Source organism: Notamacropus eugenii, chromosome 2, assembly GCF_028372415.1.
Source record: "Notamacropus eugenii isolate mMacEug1 chromosome 2, mMacEug1.pri_v2, whole genome shotgun sequence".
Lineage (NCBI taxonomy): Eukaryota > Metazoa > Chordata > Mammalia > Diprotodontia > Macropodidae > Notamacropus > Notamacropus eugenii.
The window spans coordinates 106,252,597-106,274,234 of record NC_092873.1 but is presented as its reverse complement, the minus strand read 5'-3'; the positions used below and the strand labels follow the sequence as shown (position 1 = coordinate 106,274,234).

The 21,638-nt window shown below is 43.1% G+C and overlaps 1 protein-coding gene across 5 annotated transcripts; it reads left to right on the top strand.

Annotated features, from left to right (window-relative positions):
• The first annotated feature begins 565 nt into the window (after positions 1–565).
• CRIP3 (cysteine rich protein 3) lies at positions 566–21,412 on the top strand. Of its 5 annotated transcripts, XM_072642229.1 has the most exons (8): positions 13,130–13,242; positions 14,020–14,114; positions 15,191–15,248; positions 15,496–15,639; positions 19,824–19,895; positions 20,081–20,175; positions 20,503–20,560; positions 20,866–21,412. In XM_072642229.1, exons 1-8 carry the CDS (start codon positions 13,200–13,202, stop codon positions 20,925–20,927), a joined length of 627 nt encoding a protein of 208 aa, XP_072498330.1. In that variant the 5' UTR covers positions 13,130–13,199; the 3' UTR covers positions 20,928–21,412. The 5 variants fall into 5 exon arrangements, with proteins under 5 accessions (XP_072498331.1, XP_072498330.1, XP_072498333.1 ...); XM_072642230.1 differs by lacking the exon at positions 13,130–13,242 and adding an exon at positions 566–962 and having other exon boundaries at positions 20,503–21,412; XM_072642232.1 differs by lacking the exon at positions 20,503–20,560 and having other exon boundaries at positions 13,167–13,242.
• Positions 21,413–21,638: the final 226 nt, after the last annotated feature.

The following is a 21,638-nucleotide window of genomic DNA, read 5'->3' as shown; positions in this document are numbered from 1 at the left end:
CTTTGGCATCAGTGGTTAGAGTATAGACTTGTATTATTATGATGTTGAATACTTTGCCTTGAATTCAAACAGATATCATTGTCATTTTTGAGATTATACCCCAGTACTGCTTTTCTTACTCTTTTATTGACTATGCAGGAAATTCCATTTCTTCTAAAGAATTTTTGTCCACAGTATTATATGTAGTAATCATCTGAATTAAATTCACCCATTACTACGCATTTAAGTTCACGGATACCCACGATGTTGATGTTTAATCTTTCCATCTCTTGTTTCTAGCTTACCTTGGTTTATAGATGTTACCTTTTAGATTCCTGTACAATATTGATCTTTACAGCATCAGACTTTCCTTTTGTCACCGTATGTATCCACAGTTGAGCTTCCTTTTCTCTTTGGTCCAGCTGCTTCATGAGTACTAGAAATACTTGTAGTTGTCCTCCATTCTTCCCCAGTAGTGTATTGGACACCTTCCAACCTGAGGACATCTTCTTATATCATCTCTTTTATTATTTTAGCACTCTCCATGGGGTTTTATTGGCAAAGATACTGGAGTGGTTTACCATTTCCTTCTCCAATGGATCACTTTATGTCAGAACTCTCCATTATGACCTGTCTCTCTTGGGTAACCCTGCATGACAAAGCTCATAGTTTCACTGAGCTATGCAAGACCCTCCACCTTAATAAGGCAATGATCCAGGGGGATTATGGGACAATATCTAGCAGCAATGGATGAATCAAGTGAGGATCTTTGAAGATGGGGAAGATATGGGTACATTTGTAGGCAGTAGGGAAGTAGCCAGTAGAAACAGAGAGATTAAAGATAAGTGAGAAAGTGGAAATGATAAAAGGGGTAATCTGAAGAAGATGAGATGGAATGGGATCCCTTGTTCTTGTAGAGGGGGCAAGGAGAAGGACCATCTCTTCATGAAAGAGAGGAGTGAAGGAAAAGATCATGACAAAAGGTATCTGGGTGATATGAGATGAGGACAAGGAGAGAAGAACGATCTCTCAAGAAATGGTTTCAATTTTTTCAGTCAAATATGAGGCAAGGATCTCAGCTGGGAGGGTGAAGAGCAGGGGAGTCATTGGAGGTTTGAGGAGGGATGAAAAGGTTTGGAAGAACCCTTGTGGAGAGTGGGATAGTGAGTTGATTAAGGAGGTATAGAAGGGTTGCCTAGCAACAGAGACATACCAGTTGAGATGGTGTGACATAAATTTAGAATGAACCCAATTAGTATGGCTTCGTGATTTTCTCCACCTTCAGCTTCATTGTGTGTAGGAGAAAAAGCAGCAGATAGTAGGAGTAATCCAAGGCCAAATCTTTGCAGAGCAAGTTTGTCAATATTATAAGGGAACAAAGGACTCAAGAAGACAGTGTACTGTTGAATTGGCTTACCAAGGAGTCAAGTGGGAAAGAGAGAAAAGAGCGGCTAGTGCAAGAGGGATGACGTGGGAGAGCACTGAGAGATTGAGGAATTGGAGGTCACAGCGTTGGACAAAAAACTGGTTTTGAGGTTGAAAAATAGAGATAGAAGTGCAATCAGTACTAGAAAAGTAGGCCAGGAAGAATGCCATCAAAAGGGATCCAGGTGGGAAAGGGAAAGACTTAGTATGTAAGTGAATTTGTTGCCTACGGATATTCCAAATGCACAGTGGGTAGCTTTACAGTGGGACATTGAAGGGGTTGAGGTTGAGGAGAATAGGAATAAGGGATTGGATGAGGCAGAGGTGGGATGAGGAAGAGGGTTTGAGTGATGACCATCTGTGGCTCAGAATCACTAGGATGGGGAAGGCATGACACTGAGGAAGTTTGTTAATCGTTAAGGAATGAGTTTTTGTAATTTTCATTGTCCACATAGCTCTGGCCTCAAGTGAGGAGTCCACTCTTGGGCAATTCAGACTGGGTGACATACGCTTGGAGTTGAAGGAAGGGTGTCATTTCCCTTTTCCCAAGGCAAGAGACCAGGCTAGAGACTTGATGGAATGCTCTTTCTCCTCTACCCTGGAAGGAGGAAGTCTGGTACCCAGTGGAATGGTGTTTTCTCCCCTTACCCCAAAGCCAAGAGATTAGTGCTTGATTATTCCTCTTCAGAGAGAAACTGGAGACCAAGAAGGAGACCTGGCATGATGGGATGGCATTTTCTCCCTTTACTCTAAAGGTGGGAGACTGATACATGACAGAATGGTATTTCTCTTTTTCCTACAAGAGGCTGGTTACTATACAGAGGACACTGATAGAATGATAGAATGACATTTCTTATTTACATCAAAATTATAGTCTCACTTCACATAGTAACAAAGACTTGAAAACAAAGTAAATGCCCATCAGTTTGTGAATGACTAAACAGATTATGGTTCACACATGTAAGGGGAATATTATTGTACCACTATCTTGTTAAATTATATATATTTTAAAAACCTGTACATAACAGAAGTCCAGAATTTCTGATATAATCCTGTTCTTTATATATTGAAATATTTGTTTATTGGTAATTGTTAAATTCACAGTAAAAGAGAAAAATTGACCTGGCTATGAAGAACACAGAAAAAACTTATATAACCTGATGCAAAGTGTAATCAGCAGAACCAGGAAACAATGTACACAATGACTGCAATAATGTAGGAGGGGGGAAGCCAAAGAAAGGAAAGTGAACACAGCATAATTATAACGATCAATGTTGGTCCTAAATAAGAGAAATGACATCTCCTTCCCTTCTTTTTAAGGATGGAGGGCTATGAGCATGAAACATGGCAGATATTATCAAGTTTGCTGATGTGCTGGTTTTGCTGAACCAACCCTTTTTTTTCTTCTCCTTGCTTTTTTTTTCTTTCTTATGAGGAATGCTTCTCTTGGGAACAGGGTGGTGAGGGGAGAAATTAAGGTGATGTAAAAACAAAAGCTATCAATAATTTCTTACGAGTTCCTGTGTTCTGAGAGTTCAGGCACCAGGTCTTCTAGAGAGAGATTTCCTGATTCAGCACTACTTTTGGTGAAAGCAGAAGAGTCTATATGATTTTTGCAGGGTGTTCTATTAAGAGCAAAACTAGTGAATTATTAAAACAGTGCATGTCTGATGAAAATGAGTTTGCTTCTTCAGCATATGCCAAAACCTGGTTACTTTTTGGTGAATTCTAAACCACAGGGTGGCACTACAAGACTATAGGACTCTGTGGGAAAGGACACGCTAGAATGGCAGAGCGTTGCTATGACAGCAACCCAAGTTCATTTCCTTCTAAGAGGAACTGATGTACTGTGTGAGTGCTTTATAGATTCCTGTAAGTCTTCATCTTATGCATTTTCTGTGGGATGATATAAAAATTGTCCAGTAGCCAATATCCATTGTACACTGAGTGCCTGGGCATCATTTGGCATTCTTGCTACCCATGTTTGCAACACCCCAAACACAGGTTATAACAGATTTATTTCAGAATTTTTCCAGGTGAATGTATAACCCTCAATTTACTATTACACTCCTGTCTACGATGCCAATTTTTTAAAAGGCTCAAATCCATAGTAATTTTACTCGTGGAAGTATAGTTAGGAAATGGCTCGTGATTAGTTAGAAAACAGATCTCTAACAATGGACTGGGGGTTGCCCTACAAAGCTCACTCTCACTCGTGTGGTTCCCAGAGCTGTCTCATGCTTCAAAAAAGGGAAATAGGGTCAACAATAGGTGTTTATGAGAATCCAGTAAAATATATTCTTTAGCAGAATAGAAAAACGCCAGGGAAAGTTAAGTAGGGTTAGGACCCATCCATTCCTGGAGACTGTTTTTTCTCTTCAACTCTCAGAGTGAGCACCTGCCATAAAACAGTCATGTACCTCTTCATTTGTCCATGGAGAAGCCCCTTCTCACGGCCTTGAAGAAGGGGACCGTATGCATTGTGGTCACTGACTTGCCATGACTGCGCAACTGATACCTCTCCTTTCTCCAGCTTCTTTCTTGAGCCTGTTAAAACTCTTACTGCAAGGTAAGAACTCCCAAGCAGCAGGACAGAGCACTGGACTTGGAGTTAGGAAGACTTGAGTTCAAATCTGGCCTCAGACAGTAGCTGCGTGGAGACCTTGGACAAGTCTCTTAACCTCTGCCTCAATTTCCTGAGCTGTAAAGTGGGAACCATAATAACACTACCTCCTAGGGTTGTTGTGAGGATCAAATGAAATAATCTACAATAAGGCACCTGGCAAATAGTAGATCCTGGATTAGCTGATTCCTTCCTTCCCTAAGGAATTATGTGGTCAAATTGCTAGAATGCTTAATCACATCAATACTGAAGACCCCAAGAATTATACCAAAGGATGAAGTAGAGAGGAGGACCATGAGCCAGGTCCTGAAGTCATTGTGAAGCTTGGAGAAATTACAGGAGGCCAGTAGATGACAATAATAGTATGAGAGGGTAATACAGATGGTTGGTTTGGAACTTAAAAGAGGAGAAGTCATTGAAGAATGGTAGTAGAATCTGGAAGAACTAGGAGACATGGCCACCCTTTTATATATATATATAATATATTTTTTATACACACACATATACATATATACACACATACATACATTTGGGTATATACATACATATATGTATGTATATTAGATTCAGAAGCAAGCCAGGTTTACATAAGGTGAGGAAGTAGAAGGAATTTTTATCATCTTGAGTGTTCAGGAAAGCTTATTGAGAACAAATTGGGAGTTCCAAAGTAGCCCGAGCTAGGTGATGAATGAACTTGGTTGGAGTTGACCTGGGAAGAATAAAACCATTTAAAGTTGGGATGATGTTCTAAGAGGAGGTATACAGCACCACTGAACAAGGTACTTATATTTGAGGTGATAAACCTGAGTGACTGAACTGAGCCAGGATTGGTAGATTGGTGTGACATAGAATTTGGAATTGGCGTCGAGGTATGAGTCTTCTTTGTTTTTTGATGATGGAGCTGGATGTCTGGGCTCTGGGAAGGGCAGGGGAGATAAGGGCTGCTAACATGAAGTCACAAAGAAAAGGCGTGCTAAGAAATATTTCATGGCCCAGCAAAGTAAGCATCTTGGATGGAAATATTTTTAGAACACATACACTTATATTTAAATTGCACTTGATAGTTTTCTTCAAAAAAAAACCAAAAACAACAACCATGTATTCTATTAAAAATGAGGAAACTGAAGTCCAGAATAGCAAAGTAAATAGCCCAGGATCACACAAACAAGTGTCAGATGGGAGATTAAAACCCAGACCTCACAGTTCCAAGTCTATGTGATCTCGTTATATTGCCTGGTTAGTTATACAATGACAGTATCACCAACCCAACACCGGCAACAGGAGAACTATTTGTTCACAAGAGCCGCTCCAAACTCAAAATTTACTCTAATCAGATTTAATTTCAGAAGCAAAATTGCTTTCTTTGTATCATAGTGTCCTCATCAAGAGTTACATCTAGGAAATCTCAAAAATAGTTGATGTATAAGTCTCTTCCTATGTAGGTAAATAAAGGAGTTCTCAGCTCCCATTTAATATTCAAGGTTAACAATGCATATATCCATTGTAGGACAGCCTTGTTCTACCCCCACAAACAATGTAGAAAACATAAAGAATTCACAGCAATTTATAATTCAATATGGTTCTCCCTTTCTATTGAGTTCTACTTTTCTCTAGGATCTTACAGTTGTCTGGATTCATTGCACTGTCCTATGGCACTGCCTTTGCCTACTGGCCTCCTCTTACAGGGAAAATGACTTGGAGTTATGAGTGAGGCAATTCTCCAATATTCCAGTGGGTCGTACTATCATCCCAGAGACTGATACAGGAATCTTCCCTTATGTGCTATCCTAAGGGCTTGAGCACCTTCTGGAAAGATATGGAACTTGGAGTTGCTAGATAGGCACCTAGCACTCCAGCCACAGCCTTCCAATGAGTTCCATTTCCCCAGGCATCCATGGAGGCCTTCAGTCCTATGGTATCACTCAGAGGACTTGGATTCCCCAGGAAAAGAGACAAGAATTTGGGATTATTGGAATAGCAACTCCCTTTCCCATCCAACCTGTATTGTCAAAAGAACACGTGGTGACATTGGACAGAAAAGAGCAGAAGCCACTGAGTCGGGTTGACGCTGTCACGGGAGCCATGACCACCCCTACCTCCAACCAGAAGACAAAAATAAACCAACTGGGGTAAGGGAAAAAGCCAGGATGATGGGGCTCTCTACTGTTGCCCACAAGCAGAGCTCAAAGGTCATGCAACAGAAGCAGAAAAAAGCCAGTGAGAAGAAACCAAATAACTCTGTGTCTTGTGCCCATCTCTCTTGCTTATTGATGATGCAGTTGGAGCCAATCCTTTCATACTCAGGGCTATAGAGGGGCTGATGGCATCCCCTCTGCCCTGTCTTTACAGTGAGTGCCCTCAGTAAAGCCTTCTTCCCCAGGCAGCCTCCAAGGCATTCCTGGGGGAAAGGGGACTTTTATTTACCCCAGAGCATTAAAGGTAGCTTTATAATAAAAAAACAAACAAATGAACAAAAACATGGTAATCAAATTCCCAGGGATTTTGCTTCCCCAAATCATGCCTCAGATACCCCTGCTACTCCTTTAGTTTGTGGGGTATCAGTCTGTGCTTTAGCCTCTTTTTCTCCAAAGGATAAATGAAAAAGCATTTGAGTGCTTATGGATACAAATAAAAAGGCAGAAGTGCGTATCTGTTCTCAAGCTCAGATTCTAACAGGGGATACAGCCTACATAGAAAGTTTCCACTGCAAGTCATATGGAAAAGTCCTGTGATCTGTAGGGTGTAAGCAGCAAAACAAATCATCATGTATCTTTAATGTCATTTCCACTGATAAAGTCAGTTTCTGATGTTGAACCATTTGATGATAGTTCAAGGACTTTGGTGATGAGAACTTTCTTTTCTGAATCTTAAGTTGCTTTGGCTACAGCACCTGGACAATGGCCAGTCCACATCTCCACAGGGGCTGATTCCCAGGATGATGGTGGTGGTGGTTGCCCTGGCCACTGGACTTGGGGTCTAGGGGAAACTGCTACTCCTGGGGTTCTTTGGCTCACCTGCCAGCCGATAGCAGGTGGTAAGCAGTGAGGAAGGTGGGCTAATTTGGTGATGACCCCCTTAGTGATGGCAGTTGGGGCCAGGCTGGAAAAAGAAATGGTGGTTGATGCAAGAGGCTAACACTGCAACAATTCCCTTCCTCTCTCTTGTTGAGTTCTAGGATCACGATGACCAGGAACTCTTTCTGCCTTAATCCTGGAGGCTTGAGGTTCAAGTATTTAATACTCTTACAAGAAGCTAGAATTCAAGAACTTTCACTCTTGAGACCACCATCGTTTCTCACTCCACAGCTGCTCTACAATTTCGAGCATGTGTGCTTCATTCACAGATTCTCCAGGTCTAGATCCAGGGAAAAATGTACTCCCCCTCCCCCCCAGCTATCAACTAGGTGGGGGTGGGGGTGGGGTGGGTAAAAGAAGTGTCCCTGGGAAGGCAAGCCAATGTGCAGGTGCCCTCCAGGAACCAAAGTCCATTCTCAAGTAGATCTCTGACCTGTACTCAGAAAAGGAAAAGAGACAAAAAGAATCATTTTAAAGTCTAGCATTAAGTGTGCTTCCACCTTCAATGATATGTCCATTTACTAAGTTTAACAGGCATAAGATCATAGACCTAGTTCTAAAGTGATCAGGGCCAACCAATTCATCCTTGTCATTGAAATTCACCCTTCATGAGACAGCCAGGAGATATATACCCATCTCTTCCATAGAAAGTTCAAATCAAAAGTCCAAAACAAAGGCTGATCAAGTTGATCAGGGGTATTCTTTGATCAATACCCTTGAAGATTTTATTGTTGTCTTTTGTTTTCACATTACAGGAATTTCTGGAACTAGGACCTCCCCCATTCCAAATTGCTTCCCTAAGAATTAGATCCTCACTTGTAATTAAGAAAACAACTAAGCAAAAATAGCTGGTACAGTCTCTCCTCTCTCTATACTCTATGATCAAGTGACAGTGACATCCTCGCCATTTCTTACACAAAACACTCGGTTTCTTGACTCTGGACATTTTCATTGACAGTTCCTCATATCTCAAACTCTCTCCTTCCTCATCTCTGCCTTCGGCTTCCCTGGCTTCCTCCAAGTCTCAAGTAAAATCTCATTTTCTGCAAGAAGCCCTTCTTAGTCTTTAACTTAGTGTCCTCCCTCTAAGGTCATCTCCAATTTATCTTGTAATTTAGCTGATTCGCATGTTGTCACCTCCATTAGACTATAAGTTCCCTGAGTAGAGGAACTGTGTTTTGTCTTTCTTTGTATCCCTGGAACTTAGCACAGTGCCTGGCATATGATAATCGGTACTTAATAAATACACATTGACTTGACATGGCCGGGCTATCTAGTATTATGCCCTGTGGTTTCCCACTTCTCTTGTGAGAAGAGGAACGTATGTTACTTAATCTGTTCTCCAGGGCAAAAATTGGTTACTTATTTAGAGTTCAATTTCCTCTTAGTGTTCGTTTTGTTTACATCATTTTGATCAGTGTTCTGGTCTGTTCACTGTATCAGTTCATACAAGTTATGCACATTTCTCTGAATTCTTCCTATTTGTAATTTCTTACTGCACATTCCATTCCATTCACATTTGTAATTTGTCCAGCCACGGTCATGGAGCACTGACTTTGATTACAGTCATCTCCTACTACAGAAAATAAAAAGCTTCTATGAATGCTGGAATATATACTGGACCTTTCATTTTTTGTCTTTCAAGTCTTTGAGGTTTATGCCAATAATGGGATTGCAGCCTATTTTTCTGAAGAATGTTTATAGTGACAAATTTTTGTCCTTTATAGATGGATTTGATTTTCAGAAACAGCTGAAATTCATTTGGAGTCAGACCTGGTGAGTAATGCCATATTTGGACAAAAATAAGCCTACGAAGAACTAATTCTTGTTTTCTTCGGTGGCTCCTGAATGATCTCTGAAAGCAGTTCCAAATGAGAAGATTCAAAGATATCCTATGCATCCAGAGGCAATGCTCTTTGCTCAGCTACAAAATGCTCTTTAACTGATCTCCCTGCTTCTAGACGTTCCCCTCGATAGTATGATTGACTTGGCATTAGGGACTTTGTAGTGTTGGAATGAGTTTCTCATACACACATGTTCCTTATATGCAAGACCTTTATGGGTGATATCTGTACTTGCTCACTCTCCTCAGTGATGGTGTGTCTGTGGGACTGTATTTATTAGCTTTATGGAGGGAATATTCTATTGTAAATCTCTTTCCTATGTTAATCTGGTAAATGCCTTTGCTTTGAGTTGATCATATCCTCTGGCTGACTATTGCAAAGGAAATGTATCAGTAGGGGTCTGTGAGCTGTAATTTTAGGAACATGAATGCACAGAGTAACCTAAGGGATATCTGTCTGTCAGAGGAACCATGCCATGAGTGTGATTTACAGGGGAAGAAGACACCGAGTTATTTCAAATGAAGTAACAAAAGACTAATTTGAACAGTTAAAACACATCACCTTCCCTGATAGTGCTATTTGTAACAAAATGTAAAGATGTAAAATGTACAAGTAACTCCATGAGCAATTTGGAAACATGCCCCGAAGGCTATAAAACTGTGTTTGTATACCCTTTGACACAGCAATAGCACTACTAGGTCTGCATTGCAAAGATATATATGAATTTAGAAAGGAGAAAATAATTTTAAGCACTTAAAACACACACAAATATACACACATACATACATATACACACATATATGCAAATCAAGCCATCGTTTGTCTCAATTTTTACCTAGAGGTTGAATGGGCATTGACTCAGACAAACTGAGACCTGGGAAAGACTTTAATTTAGAAAGGCCAAGGTCACCCACTGCATCCTGGACCATTGCCAATCACCTTGACCTTTGTCTTGCCACTGGACTTCAGTGACTCTGGAGGAGGGAGTGAGGCTGATGACTTTGTGCAGTTCTACCTCACTTAAATCCAATTCATTCACAAGTTAAGATATCATGGTCATTGGTCCTCTTTGAGACGGAAGGACCAGCAACAGTGAGGAGTGACCTGAAGCCAGGGATACAGAGTGATTTGCACAAAGGCAGGAAAACATCAGAGGCTGGATGCTCCTTCCTCTATGGATGCCCATCACCACTCCTCCATGCCTGAGTCAAAGGTCTTTGACTATTAAGGTGAACTGTGGAAGAAAAAAATCATCAGGTGACCTGAATTTAACTAGACCAATCCTAAATGACAGACATACAATCTGTCAATGGACCAATATATCTATAATGATCAATTTAGGAGGAAGAAAATAGTTTTAAGCACTTACGTTCTATTCTGCCTCTGGTCTATAAAACAATGATCTATTTTTATATTTTACTATTTTGGTTTTTGTTTTGTTTTGTTTTCTTGTAGAATTCTTGTCATCTTGTCAGGAGACTAGGCAACACAGCCTTGAGGGAGGGGGAAACAGACAGTAGGACAACACAAAGCTGCTCTTGGTGGGCTGCTCAGAAGCTCAGGTCTAGGCAGGGAGACAAGACAAGGCTTTGAAGGAGTTCCCCTGGATTAAGGTAGCACCAGGAAAGGAAGTTCATCATCTGGCAATTTCCTATTTTTATTAATTAACCTTGCTATATAGGTGCTAGGGCAGCTAGGAGGCACAGTGGATAGAGCTTCAGTCAGGAATATTTGAGTTCAAACCCAGCCTCAGATATTTACTAGGTGTGTGATCCTGAGCAAGTCACTTAACCCTGTTTGCCTCCATTTCCTCATCTGTAAAATGAGCTGGAGAAGGAAATAGCAAACCACTCCAGTAACTTTGCCAAGAAAATTCCAGTGGGGTCATGAACAGTTGGATGCCATAGAAAAATGACTGAACAACATCAACATAGAGGTGCTAAGCTTAATTGCTTCTGTGCTGCAGAAGGAGTGAAAGTGTTCTCTGAATTTCTGAACCCTGGAACAAAGCCTCAGTTGCTTTGCCCTAGTTGTGGCTCTGGAAATCAATGCCTTTCCAGCCTTGTGAAATCTAACAAAGGTTGTACTCTGCTCACAGTGACTTCAGGAACTCTAGAGCATCTCCTGGCCAAGATAAGGCGTTAGAGAAGAGCTCTAATATGGGCTTTTTGAATAGACATATTTTATTCCTCAACTAAGAAATATTTAAGATACTTTAAAAACTGGGTGGATCCAAGATCTTATAGAAAAGGGTACTCCAACCACCAATGCAGAGAGATTGCGGTGCCTCCATGTGATTCTTGTCCAGGTCCTTCCATAAATGCTCCTTAAAGGATTGACACAATTTGTGAATATAAGTACAGTATTCAGGCTGTCTGTTATTCCCAGGTCTCCCTATGCACTAGCCCACCTCATTTTCCAGTCCTAAGTGTACCTGATGAATGTCTTTCAGGGCACTTCTTACATGGAAATCATCATTAGTAATATGCCACAGCCTTCTTACACCCACCCTGAGTATTTCCATCACCCTTTGGAGGCGCTCACAATTTTGATTCTTCAGAGGTTGTGGGTGTTCCATGATTCACAGCCAAATGGCATTGCCAGGAGAAAACTGATGTTGAAAAGATGGGCTGTCTTCCTATTAAATTTCAGGTCCATATTAAGTATTATGAATATTAAGGAAACTATCAATAGTTTGACAGACATTAAGTACCTACTATGTGCAAGACATTGCACTAGAGCTGCAAAGACAAAAACAACACATTCCTTGCCTTCACAGAGATTCTGTTCAGATTTTATTAACTAATATAAAAGTTCTCAAAGTATGGATTGTGCACTCCTGGGAGTTCCAGAGACTCTTTAAAAGGGTACATGAATTAAAAAATATTTTCAGAATAATATTGATGTTATTTTCCTAGTAAAATACCTCTCCCCTTTCCAACTACATATTTGTGTGTGGCTAGATTTTTTCATATACTTCATCTACAACAACATGTCACAGCAGACTGATTGCTGCAGATTGATTGATGAGAATCCAGCTGTCTATTAAGCCAAACATTAAAGAGATTTCAAAAACATGTAAAATAATGCCACTATTATCATTTTTTTTGGTTTTAGAAAATATATTTACTTTTCCTTAAAATGTTATTTATGTTAACATGTAATGAGTTTATTGTTATTTTTAAATGAATTGATAAATAAAATGTTGTGGGTTTGAATTTCTAATAGAGTAAATATTGATAGACATAATCCAAATGAAGGCAGCACTTTGAGGTCTTCAATAATTTTTATGTCTAAAAGAGCCTCCTGACACCAAAAATTGGGGAATTGCCTGAAGTAGAATAAGGAACTCTTAGTAAGGAAACTTCCTCTGCATAAGACGTGCAACTGATAGTCTTAGATGTGAAGAGACTTGCCCAGGGTCCCACAGCAAGTATGTGTCAGTCAGGGACTTGAACTCAGATCTTCTTGACTCAGGGGGTCAGGTTTCTATCCACTAATAATAATAACTAACATTTAAATAGTATTTACTATGTGCCAGGGATCTCACAATTATGATCTCATTTGATCCTCACAAAAACCCTGGGAGGTAGATTGTTATCTCCACTTTATAGATGGTGAAACTGAGGCAAACAGATGTAAAGTGACTTGGCCAGGGTCATACGGCTACTAAAAGTGTCTTAGGTCACATTTGAATTCATCGTCCTGTTTTACTGACACTGCCGATATTTCTACACACACACACACACACACACACACACACACACACACACACACACACTCACACACACACATACACACACTTACTTTTTCCTCCGTAGCTTCAAAATTCCAGGTAAATGCTCAAGTTTCTCTTCCTGATAACCCAGCTTCCTCCCGAGCACACCTTCCACACCTTCCACACTGATGCCCTACCCCTCATCCTACCCGGAGGGGAGCTCTACCCTGGTGTACAGAACCCTGTCACCACCTCTGAGCCCCCACTTCATGTCCATCCACCTCAGCAACCCACCTCCTCTCTATCCCTCCCACCTCAAGAAAGTTCCCATTCCCGCAGTGCCAGGGAAGAAGCCCAGAGTCCCCAGGTAGAGGAGGCTGAAAGTCCTAACAGCCAATAAATAGTAACTGAGATAAAGCAGTCAATGCCCAATGAGGCTTGGGAGTGCGACAGTGGGCGGGGAGAGAAGGGAGCCCAAGCGGGCTGAAGTCACCGGAGCCGCAGAGCCCAGAGCAGCTCTGGAGCCGGAGGCAGTCATGAGCTGGACCTGCCCACGCTGCCAGCAGCCCGTGTTCTTCGGTGAGGCCAGGGGAATCTGGGGGAGCCCCAGGGACGGATTTGGGAGAGACGCTGGGAACAAAGTTTGAAGAAATTGAGAAAATTTGAGGGAGACTCTGGGAGTGAGTTTGGGGAAGATCTTGGAATGGAATTTGGGGGAAATCCTAAAATGGAGAGAATTTGGGGGATACTTTGGGAGGCAACTGTGGAAGAAATCCCAGGGTATAAAGAAGTCAGGGAAGACTCTGGTTTTGTGGATATCCTGGGAGAAAAGTATGGGGGAGATCATAAGTTAAATACAGGAGAGATTGTGGGATGAAAATTTGGTGAAGACATCAGGAGGAGTTATTTAGGGAGGAAATTGTAGTGAGTAATTTAGGAAATCATAGGTCCTGGGAGACCTCAGGACCGTAGGGGCTGGAAAAAGGGATCTCTTATCCCTATCCCCCATGCCCAGGAGTAGAATCCCAGGACTGGGGCTGGTACCGTTGGGGGGGGGGGCCCTCTCTGCTTCTACTTGGGTGAATTGGTTCTAAGACTGGGCATCAGGAGCTGGCAAAGATGCAAAAGATTGGGCCCACTGCAAGGGGAAGGATTTAGGTAAGAGTTGGGGAATGAGGAGTGGACTCTGCCAAGTCACCCAAGACTCCTCAAGGGCTGAGCAAGGGAAGACCAATAAAGGACGTTTTCTTCTGCAACACCTATCTATCCCCTCTCATCCCATTACTGAAGTCCCCAGGGGCTGAGTCGCAAACTGAAATCCTGACACTCCACTGTCCACTCTGTTCCTTCACACAGCTGAAAAGGTGAGCTCCCTGGGTCAGAATTGGCATCGATTCTGCCTGAAATGTGAGCGCTGCCACAATGTCCTAGCTGCGGGTGGACACGCTGAGGTGAGGCCCCTATTGGGAGGGGAGGGGAGGAGAAAGAAGCTGGTATGACCCAAATGGGTGGAGTGATAAGCATAAGGGCTGTCCAGATTATCAACCCTGGATGCCCTGCCTGGCTCTCCTTTCTGTGCCTGGATCATGTCTCTGTTATCTGATTGCCCTTTCTTAGCTCCCTCCCTACTCCCTAAGTCAATCTCTCCCTAAAGCAAATAGTGACTGGGCCTGAAGTCAGGAAAACCTGAGTTCAAATCTGTCCTCAGAAACTTACTAGGTGTGTGCCCCTGGGCAAGTCATGTGACCACTCTTTGCCTCAGTTTCCTTCTCTGTAAAATGGGGACGATAACAGCATCTGCCTCATAGAGTTGTGAGGATTGATGAGATAATAATAATACTGTGCTCTTAGCACAGTATCTGGCACATAGTTAACACTCTATAAATGCTTTACTGTTGTTATGGCATCTCCCTTATACCTCCAACCCAGTTCTAGCTTCTCTACCCCCAAAGAATCTTTCAGTCGGTCACACCCTCTCACTGCCTAGCACCAACTCTGACATCAGGGAAACTTAGTTTCACCCCTATTTAATTGTAAATCCTGGTCCAGGAGTTGCAATAGGAGGGCTGGTGGGAAGGGAAGGTTAAAATGGAAGATTGTCTTCTGATCGTTGAAGTTCCCCTTCTGCAGTTGGTCATGAGTCAGCCCAGTGCCTGACTGGCCCTAGGTAAGCCCCAAAGTGGTGCCTGCCCAGGCCAGTCATATTTGGGAGCAGATAGGTTCCCTTTTCTTTTTCCACTGATTGTAGGATCCAGGCCAGATGGGAAGGGATAGGGGATCGGCATCTTCCAATTATAAGTATGGGAGAACATGTGCTCCCTGCTTCCCTAGACAGCTTTTGGTTATGAAGGTGGGGGTCCAGAGAGGATTGAGGCTTTAGGACCCTAAAGTGGAGTAGATTGTGCCTTCCTCTCAGCTGGAAAACAAGGGGCATGGGGTGTGTGGGGGGGTCCCCTGTGAATTCTTCATAGGATCTCTGCAGTGACTTCACCATTTTTCCCAACTCCTGCTTTCTCCCTGAATTCAGCATAATGGAAAACCATATTGTCACAAACCATGTTATGCAGTTCTCTTTGGACCCCAGGGTAAGTCCCTGTCCCCCCAGGGGATGGAGGGAGGGAAGGAGAGCAGTAGAAAGTAGTGTCTCCTCCTGATCTGAAAAAGGGGGACATGATAAGATGGTCCTGAGAACTGGAGCCATGGGATTGGAAGAGGGCAGGGAGCAGCTCCCAGAAAGGGTATTGGGGGTGGGCAAAGGGCATCTTCTGAGGGATACTTGAACACCCCCATTCTCACCCCCACTCTCTTTTTCTTCTCTCTTCTGGGTTTCAGGAATCAAAATTGGTGGGGTGGGCTCCTATATGGAAGATCTTCCCCGTCCTCCAACCACCACCACCACCATGCCCTTGACGGCTGGCAGCTTCAGTCCACCTAGGAGCAGGACAGGCCTCCCTCAGGCCAAGAGGGCAAGAAGGAGTAAGTGCTTTTTGGAGGAAGTGGAGTATATAGCATCAGAAAAACCTTACTCCTACCCCAAGTTCTTGCCCCTTCTGGGGTAGCTGGGAGCTCAGGATTCCTGGGAAAGGACAGATGGAGGTTTTGGGGTTTTTTTTAAATTATTTTTTAATGTTTAACAATCACTGCCATACAATTGAGATTTTATCCCCCCCACACCTACCCCCCAGTACCCCCCTTCCCCCCCCCACGACTGCATATAATTCTGTATAGGTTCTACATATACTTTCCTATTGAGTACATTTTCACTATAGTCATGCTGTGTAGTCAGACTAAAATAAATGGAAGAAATCATATAACAAATCAAAACATGATACACAAAAACACACATACACAAACATGATCTGCTACATTTTGTGAATGACTTCCATATTTCTTTCTCTGAGTGTGGAAGGCATTTTGCCTTGAGAACCACCTTTGGGATTTTATTTTTTTTTTTTAAGAAGTTCTTGCGTTATTACGAAATTCCAAGTCTACCAGAAAAAACTCTCACACACTGTGGTCGTTGCTGTGCACAAAGTTCTCCTGGTTCTGCTCCTTTCACTCAGCATCAGGTCATATAAGTCCTTCCAGGCCTCTCTGAAGTCTTCTTGTTCATCATTTCTTATGGCACAATAGTACTCCATTACATTCATATACCATAATTTATTCAGCCATTCCCCAATTGATGGACATCCCCTTGACTTCCAGTTTTTGGCAACTACATAGAGTGCTGCTATAAATATTTTTGTACATGTGGGACCCTTTCCCATTTTTATGATCTCTTGGGGATACAGTCCTAGTAGCGATATTGCTGGGTCAAAGGGTATGCACATTTTTTGTAGCCCTTTGGGCATAGTTTCAAATTGCTCTCCAGAATGGTTGGATGAGCTCACAGCTCCACCAACAATGAATTAGTGTTCCAACTCTCCCACATCCTCTCCAGCATTTATCATTTTCTTGTTCTGTCATGTTTGCCAATCTTATAGGTGTGATGTGGTACCTCAGAGTTGTTTTGGTTTGCATCTCTCTAATCAAAAGTGATTTAGAACATTTTTTCATATGATTATAGTTATCTTTAATTTCTTCTTCTGAAAATTGCCTGTTCATATCTTTTGACCATTTATCAATTGGGGAATGACTTGTATGATTATACATTTGAGTCAGTTCTCTATATATTCTAGAAATGAGGCCTTTATCCCCGAGCTTAGCTGTAAAAATTATTTCCCAATTTACTACATCCCTCCGGATTTTGGTTGCATTGGGTTTGGTTGTGCAAAAACTTCTCAGTTTAATGTAATCAAAATTATCCATTTTGCATTTCATAATGCTTTCTATCTCTTCTTTAGTAAAAAATTCTTCCCTGCTCCATAAATCTGATAAATACACTATTCCTTGCTTCTCCAGTTTATGCATGGTATCAATCTTTATACCTAAATCATGTACCCATTTGGACTTCATTCTTGTGTACGGTGTCAGGTATGGGTCTATGCCTAATTTCCGTCACACTGTTATCCAGTTTTCTCAGCAATTTTTGTCAAACAGTGAGTTCTTATTCCAGAAGCTGGGGTCCTTGGGTTTCAGATGGAGGTTTTCCACTCCAATACACTCATCACCCACCCTCATCGCTGGAGCCAGACATAATATTTGTACCACCTCCTGTTATATTTTCCAAAACACTTTTTAAGACATGGTTGGAGCCCCACGATGATGTACTAGCTGTGTAGTCTTGGGCAAATCTTTCTATACTCTGGGCACCTTTCTTAAGACCAGCAACTCAAATTCAAATAGAAAACAGATCCCCGTGACCTGCACACTGACTTAGGGAACCACAGGTTGACATTGTGTATGCTGGATTAGATTTTCGTTTATTTTGTTAAACATTTCTCAAATTCATTTTAATCGGATTGGAGCTGTCAGAGTTTGACGCCTCTGCTCTAAGGCTATCAGAGGGCTGGGCTGCAAGGTTATGACCTGAATTGGCAGAAGGAGTTTGCTCACTCTGGAGTTCCCTATACCAAGGAGATACAAATCCATTTTCCATCTGTCTCGTTGAATATTTATGCCAGTTCTGTGAGGTGGGCAGGGTGATCTCTCTGCTCCCATGGCAAAGCTGGTACCCAAATCTGTGCATCCTGCTCTGATCTCTTCCCTGAAATGTCATTCTACATTTCCAACTGGCTACTGGACATCCCATAGATGTCCCATTGGCATCTCAAACTCCACATATCCCAGTGGAAATTAGTGTGTTTCAACCTAAACTTCCATCCCCTCCATCCTTCCCCCAACGAGCTTCCCTGTTTCTGTTGAAAATACCTTACTTCTGCTCACTCAGGCTCATAACTTTGAAGTGCTTTGATTTTCCACTCTCCTTTACTTGGCCCGTGTACCATCAAATCTTACTGATTCTGTCTCCAAAGCATCTGTCAAATTCATCCCCTTTTCTCCTCTAGTTCAGGCTCCTCACCTCTCATTGGTTACCTCATTGTTATTATAAAAGCCTCCTAACTAGACCCAACCTGCTGGTAGTCTCTGTCTTTGACCATCCATCCATCCATCCATCCATCCATCCATCCATCCATCCATCACAAAACTGCCGAAATTATTTACCAAAGAAACAATGCTGTGGGCTCCATTTCCTGCTCAGAAACTTTCAGGGGCTTCCTATTGTCCCTGTGTTTTCTCCTGTCATAAGAGAAAAAACCATAATTCTTCAGCCTAGGTTTTAAGCCCCGTCCCCAGAGTCCCAACCTACCCTTCCTGCCTAATCCCCTTCATATACTCTGTGTTCTAGTTGAGGGATGGGGGTCCTAGCTGTGGGCAGCATGCGTCCCAGAAAGGGGAGAATAGGATCTTCAGAGACACTCTTGGAAGACTTCCCATTTTTGCCTCTTTATACCTGGTTTATCTTTACCCGTGCAATATGTTTATTAATATGTATTTATGATAAGATATTTAATTTTATATTTATAAAACATATAATGTATTTGTTCTCTGTTTATAATAATATTTATTTTACTTATTTATGCTTATATATGATATATACATATTATGTATGTTTTGTGTTTATTATTATAGTTATAATGTTTGTTTCCAAATTTCTATATAATATGTATATCTTATATATTTGCTATAATATATTTATAAATAATCTACTGTGTGTGGCACACTGTGCAAGGCAGTGGAAAGATACAAATTAGTGCACAGCAGAGAGAATTAGAAACTTCACTTTGTATTAGGAATCTGCTCCTTAGTATCTGTATGACCTTGGACATGTCATTTCCCTTTTCAGGTCTTCAGTTTCCTCATGTGTGAAAAGGGATGTTAAACTAATTCATCTCTAAGCCCCGACTCAGTTTATAAGCCCCTGTAATATTTGTTGAATTGAATGAGGAAGCTGAGAGGTTAATAAACTGGACTTGACTGAGGTCACACAGCTATTCAGTGGCAAAGCTGGGATAAAATCCAGGCCGCTTAGTCCAGTGCTATGGAAAGATGTGGCAGTAGTGATCTTTGTCTTTTAACTTCTCATTGCCTGTATATAGAGGTTTGGGGTGGGAACATGTGTGCACAGCCCACCCTTCATGTCCCCTTTGCCTCCTCTCCTTCCCGTTCCTCCCCAGTCCAAATAGGCACTGACACCACATTCTCCAACACCTGACACCACCTGCCCTGGGCCCCAGCTCCAATGTCCAGCTCAAATTTCTCAGGGATTGAGTTGCTGCTGATTGGGGCCAGGCAGGCGGGCAAGAGGGGGTTGGCACCTTGGCATAAAGAGGAGGATGGTCAGGGCCCCTGATGGAATAGGATGGAGGATGGGTGAGGGGTTGATATTGAGATATAGAGTGTGTGTGTGTGTGTGTGTGTGTGTGTGTGTGTGTGTGTGTGTCTGTGTGTGAGAGAGAGAGAGAGAGAGAGAGAGAGAGAGAGAGAGAGAGAGAGAGAGAGAGAGAGAGAGAGAGAGAGGAGACAGTAAGGGTGGGGCAGGAAGATAGGATAATGGAGTAGGACTCTGTGAGATGATTCCTTGAACTTGGGCTCTTAATGGAGAGAGGCACTATCCCTTCAGCAGACCATCCCTTTGCCCAGTTCTGGTGATAAAGAGAAAGGGTTTTGGGCAGACTGCTCTCAGCCCCAGGTCCAGCCAAAGTCTCTTGTTTCCTAAGGCCCAACACAGGTGAAGATGTATGCTGGTGAGACATCTCTATGTCCTGGTTGTGGGAACCCTGTTTATTTTGGTGAGTTCAGGAAGGGGGAGGGGTCAGAGGCAGATCTGAGCCTTTGGGATGGGCAGGAATGGGGTTGAGAGAGACTGCATGAGAGTGGGAGAGGTGATCAGAGCCCTCCTCCTCCTGTTACTCCTGCCCAGGCAGGAGGAATCCCTTAGCCATCCTCTGGGTACCATGACCTCTCTTTCTACTAGCTGAAAAGGTGATGTCCCTGGGCAGGAACTGGCATCGGCCCTGTCTCCGATGCCAGCGCTGCCGCAAAACCCTAACAGCAGGGAGCCACGCAGAGGTAAGCTGGGGGTAAATGCAGGTGGGTGAGAGCCATGGGAAGATTGAGAGCTAGAAACAGGCAAAGTTGGGGGAGGGATCTCACAGTTCTCCTAGAACGCCAGAGCCACAGAATATGAGAGACAGATTATCTAGTCCCACCCCTTCATCTCATGTATGGGGAAACTGAGGCTCAGGAATGGTAGATGATTTGACTAGAGGGAAAAGAAGGAGGAGTGGGAGCAGGGGAGATTCAGGAAATTGGAGAGAGCCCTGGAAGAAAAGTGGAGACTAGGTGGGACAGAAGAATTTAGGGTAGGACTAAACCAAGTTCCCGCTGTGTTCCCAGCATGATGGTTTCCCGTACTGCCACATCCCTTGCTACGGATACCTGTTTGGGCCCAAAGGTGGGAGCCCCAACCCCAGAAATATCCAAGCTTTTATGCATTTCATTTGCATAGCTTATGCATGATTTGTATGTAGTTCCCTTGTATATTAAAATGCCTTCTCCTTTATGTACATCCATTTCTCCCCAATCCCCACCCTCTCCCTTCCTTCCTGTACTTTCCCTTCTCCCTTACTGCCCTCCTTTCCCTTGTCTCCTACTATCTCCTGAGTCCCCTTTCCTCTCACACTCATACCTCCTCCCTCTTCCCTTCTACCCCAGTGTCCCCCAAGTGCCTTCAGTGACTCCACTCTCCCACCCCTCCAGGTGTGAACATTGGTGACGTGGGCTGCTACATCTATGACTCCATAGAGTTGAAATCTGATTGAGAAGCTAACAGAGGAATTTGCTTTCCTGTCCTGAGTCCTTCCCAGGCTCTCCCCATTTCCCAGGTTGAACAAAGAGGGTCAGAGATTTCCATCCTTTCAGATTGGACAGGGGTCAGTGTTCTAGGTAGCTTTCAGGCTTCATTCCCAACCCCTCACCCTGGTTGGTGACTTACACTTATCCCCATAGTGCCTGCCATGCATCGGTGGATGGAGGGATGAGGGGTGGCAGTACAGGAAGAGGGAGACGATGCCCTTCCTCTTCCTCTAAAACTCAGCCTGTTCCCCAGACCTTGGCCTCAGAACCCAAGTTCATGAGGAAGAATTGGGGAGAAGGGAAATCATGCCAGAACTGCCCTGGTGGCAGTGCCATCCCCTCCCTCCAGCGACGTTGAGGACTGGTCACCTTCCTCCATGGGTGTCCCTGTGCTTCTGCTTTCTCCCCTCCCCTTCCTTGAAGTTCACCCAATAAAAGTTTGCTCCTTTGATCTCAGCTCCCCCTTCCCTTGGCATTAGGCCTGGGCATCTGGGGCACAGGGTGGGGCATAGCAGGGGAGGACTGGCTGGGAGGGGGGAATAGGGAGGAACCTGCTAAGTGTTCCTCCAGAGAGAGGTAGCCACATTAGTCTGGCAGTTCCAGGCTGCAGGACCCACACAGAGGAGGTAGCTCTTTTTCTTCTGAGGACCAACCAAGCACCCCAGGACCTACAGTTA

What these genes read in the sequence shown, in the direction of transcription:
- CRIP3 (XM_072642228.1), top strand. Translation starts at nt 13,200, where the DNA reads ATGAGCTGGACCTGCCCACGCTGCCAGCAGCCCGTGTTCTTCG. An exon ending in CCAGCAGCCCGTGTTCTTCG is followed by an intron (nt 13,243 to 14,019) that starts GTGAGGCCAGGG and finishes TCCTTCACACAG; the next exon opens with CTGAAAAGGTGAGCTCCCTG. An exon ending in AGTTCTCTTTGGACCCCAGG is followed by an intron (nt 15,249 to 15,495) that starts GTAAGTCCCTGT and finishes TCTGGGTTTCAG; the next exon opens with GAATCAAAATTGGTGGGGTG.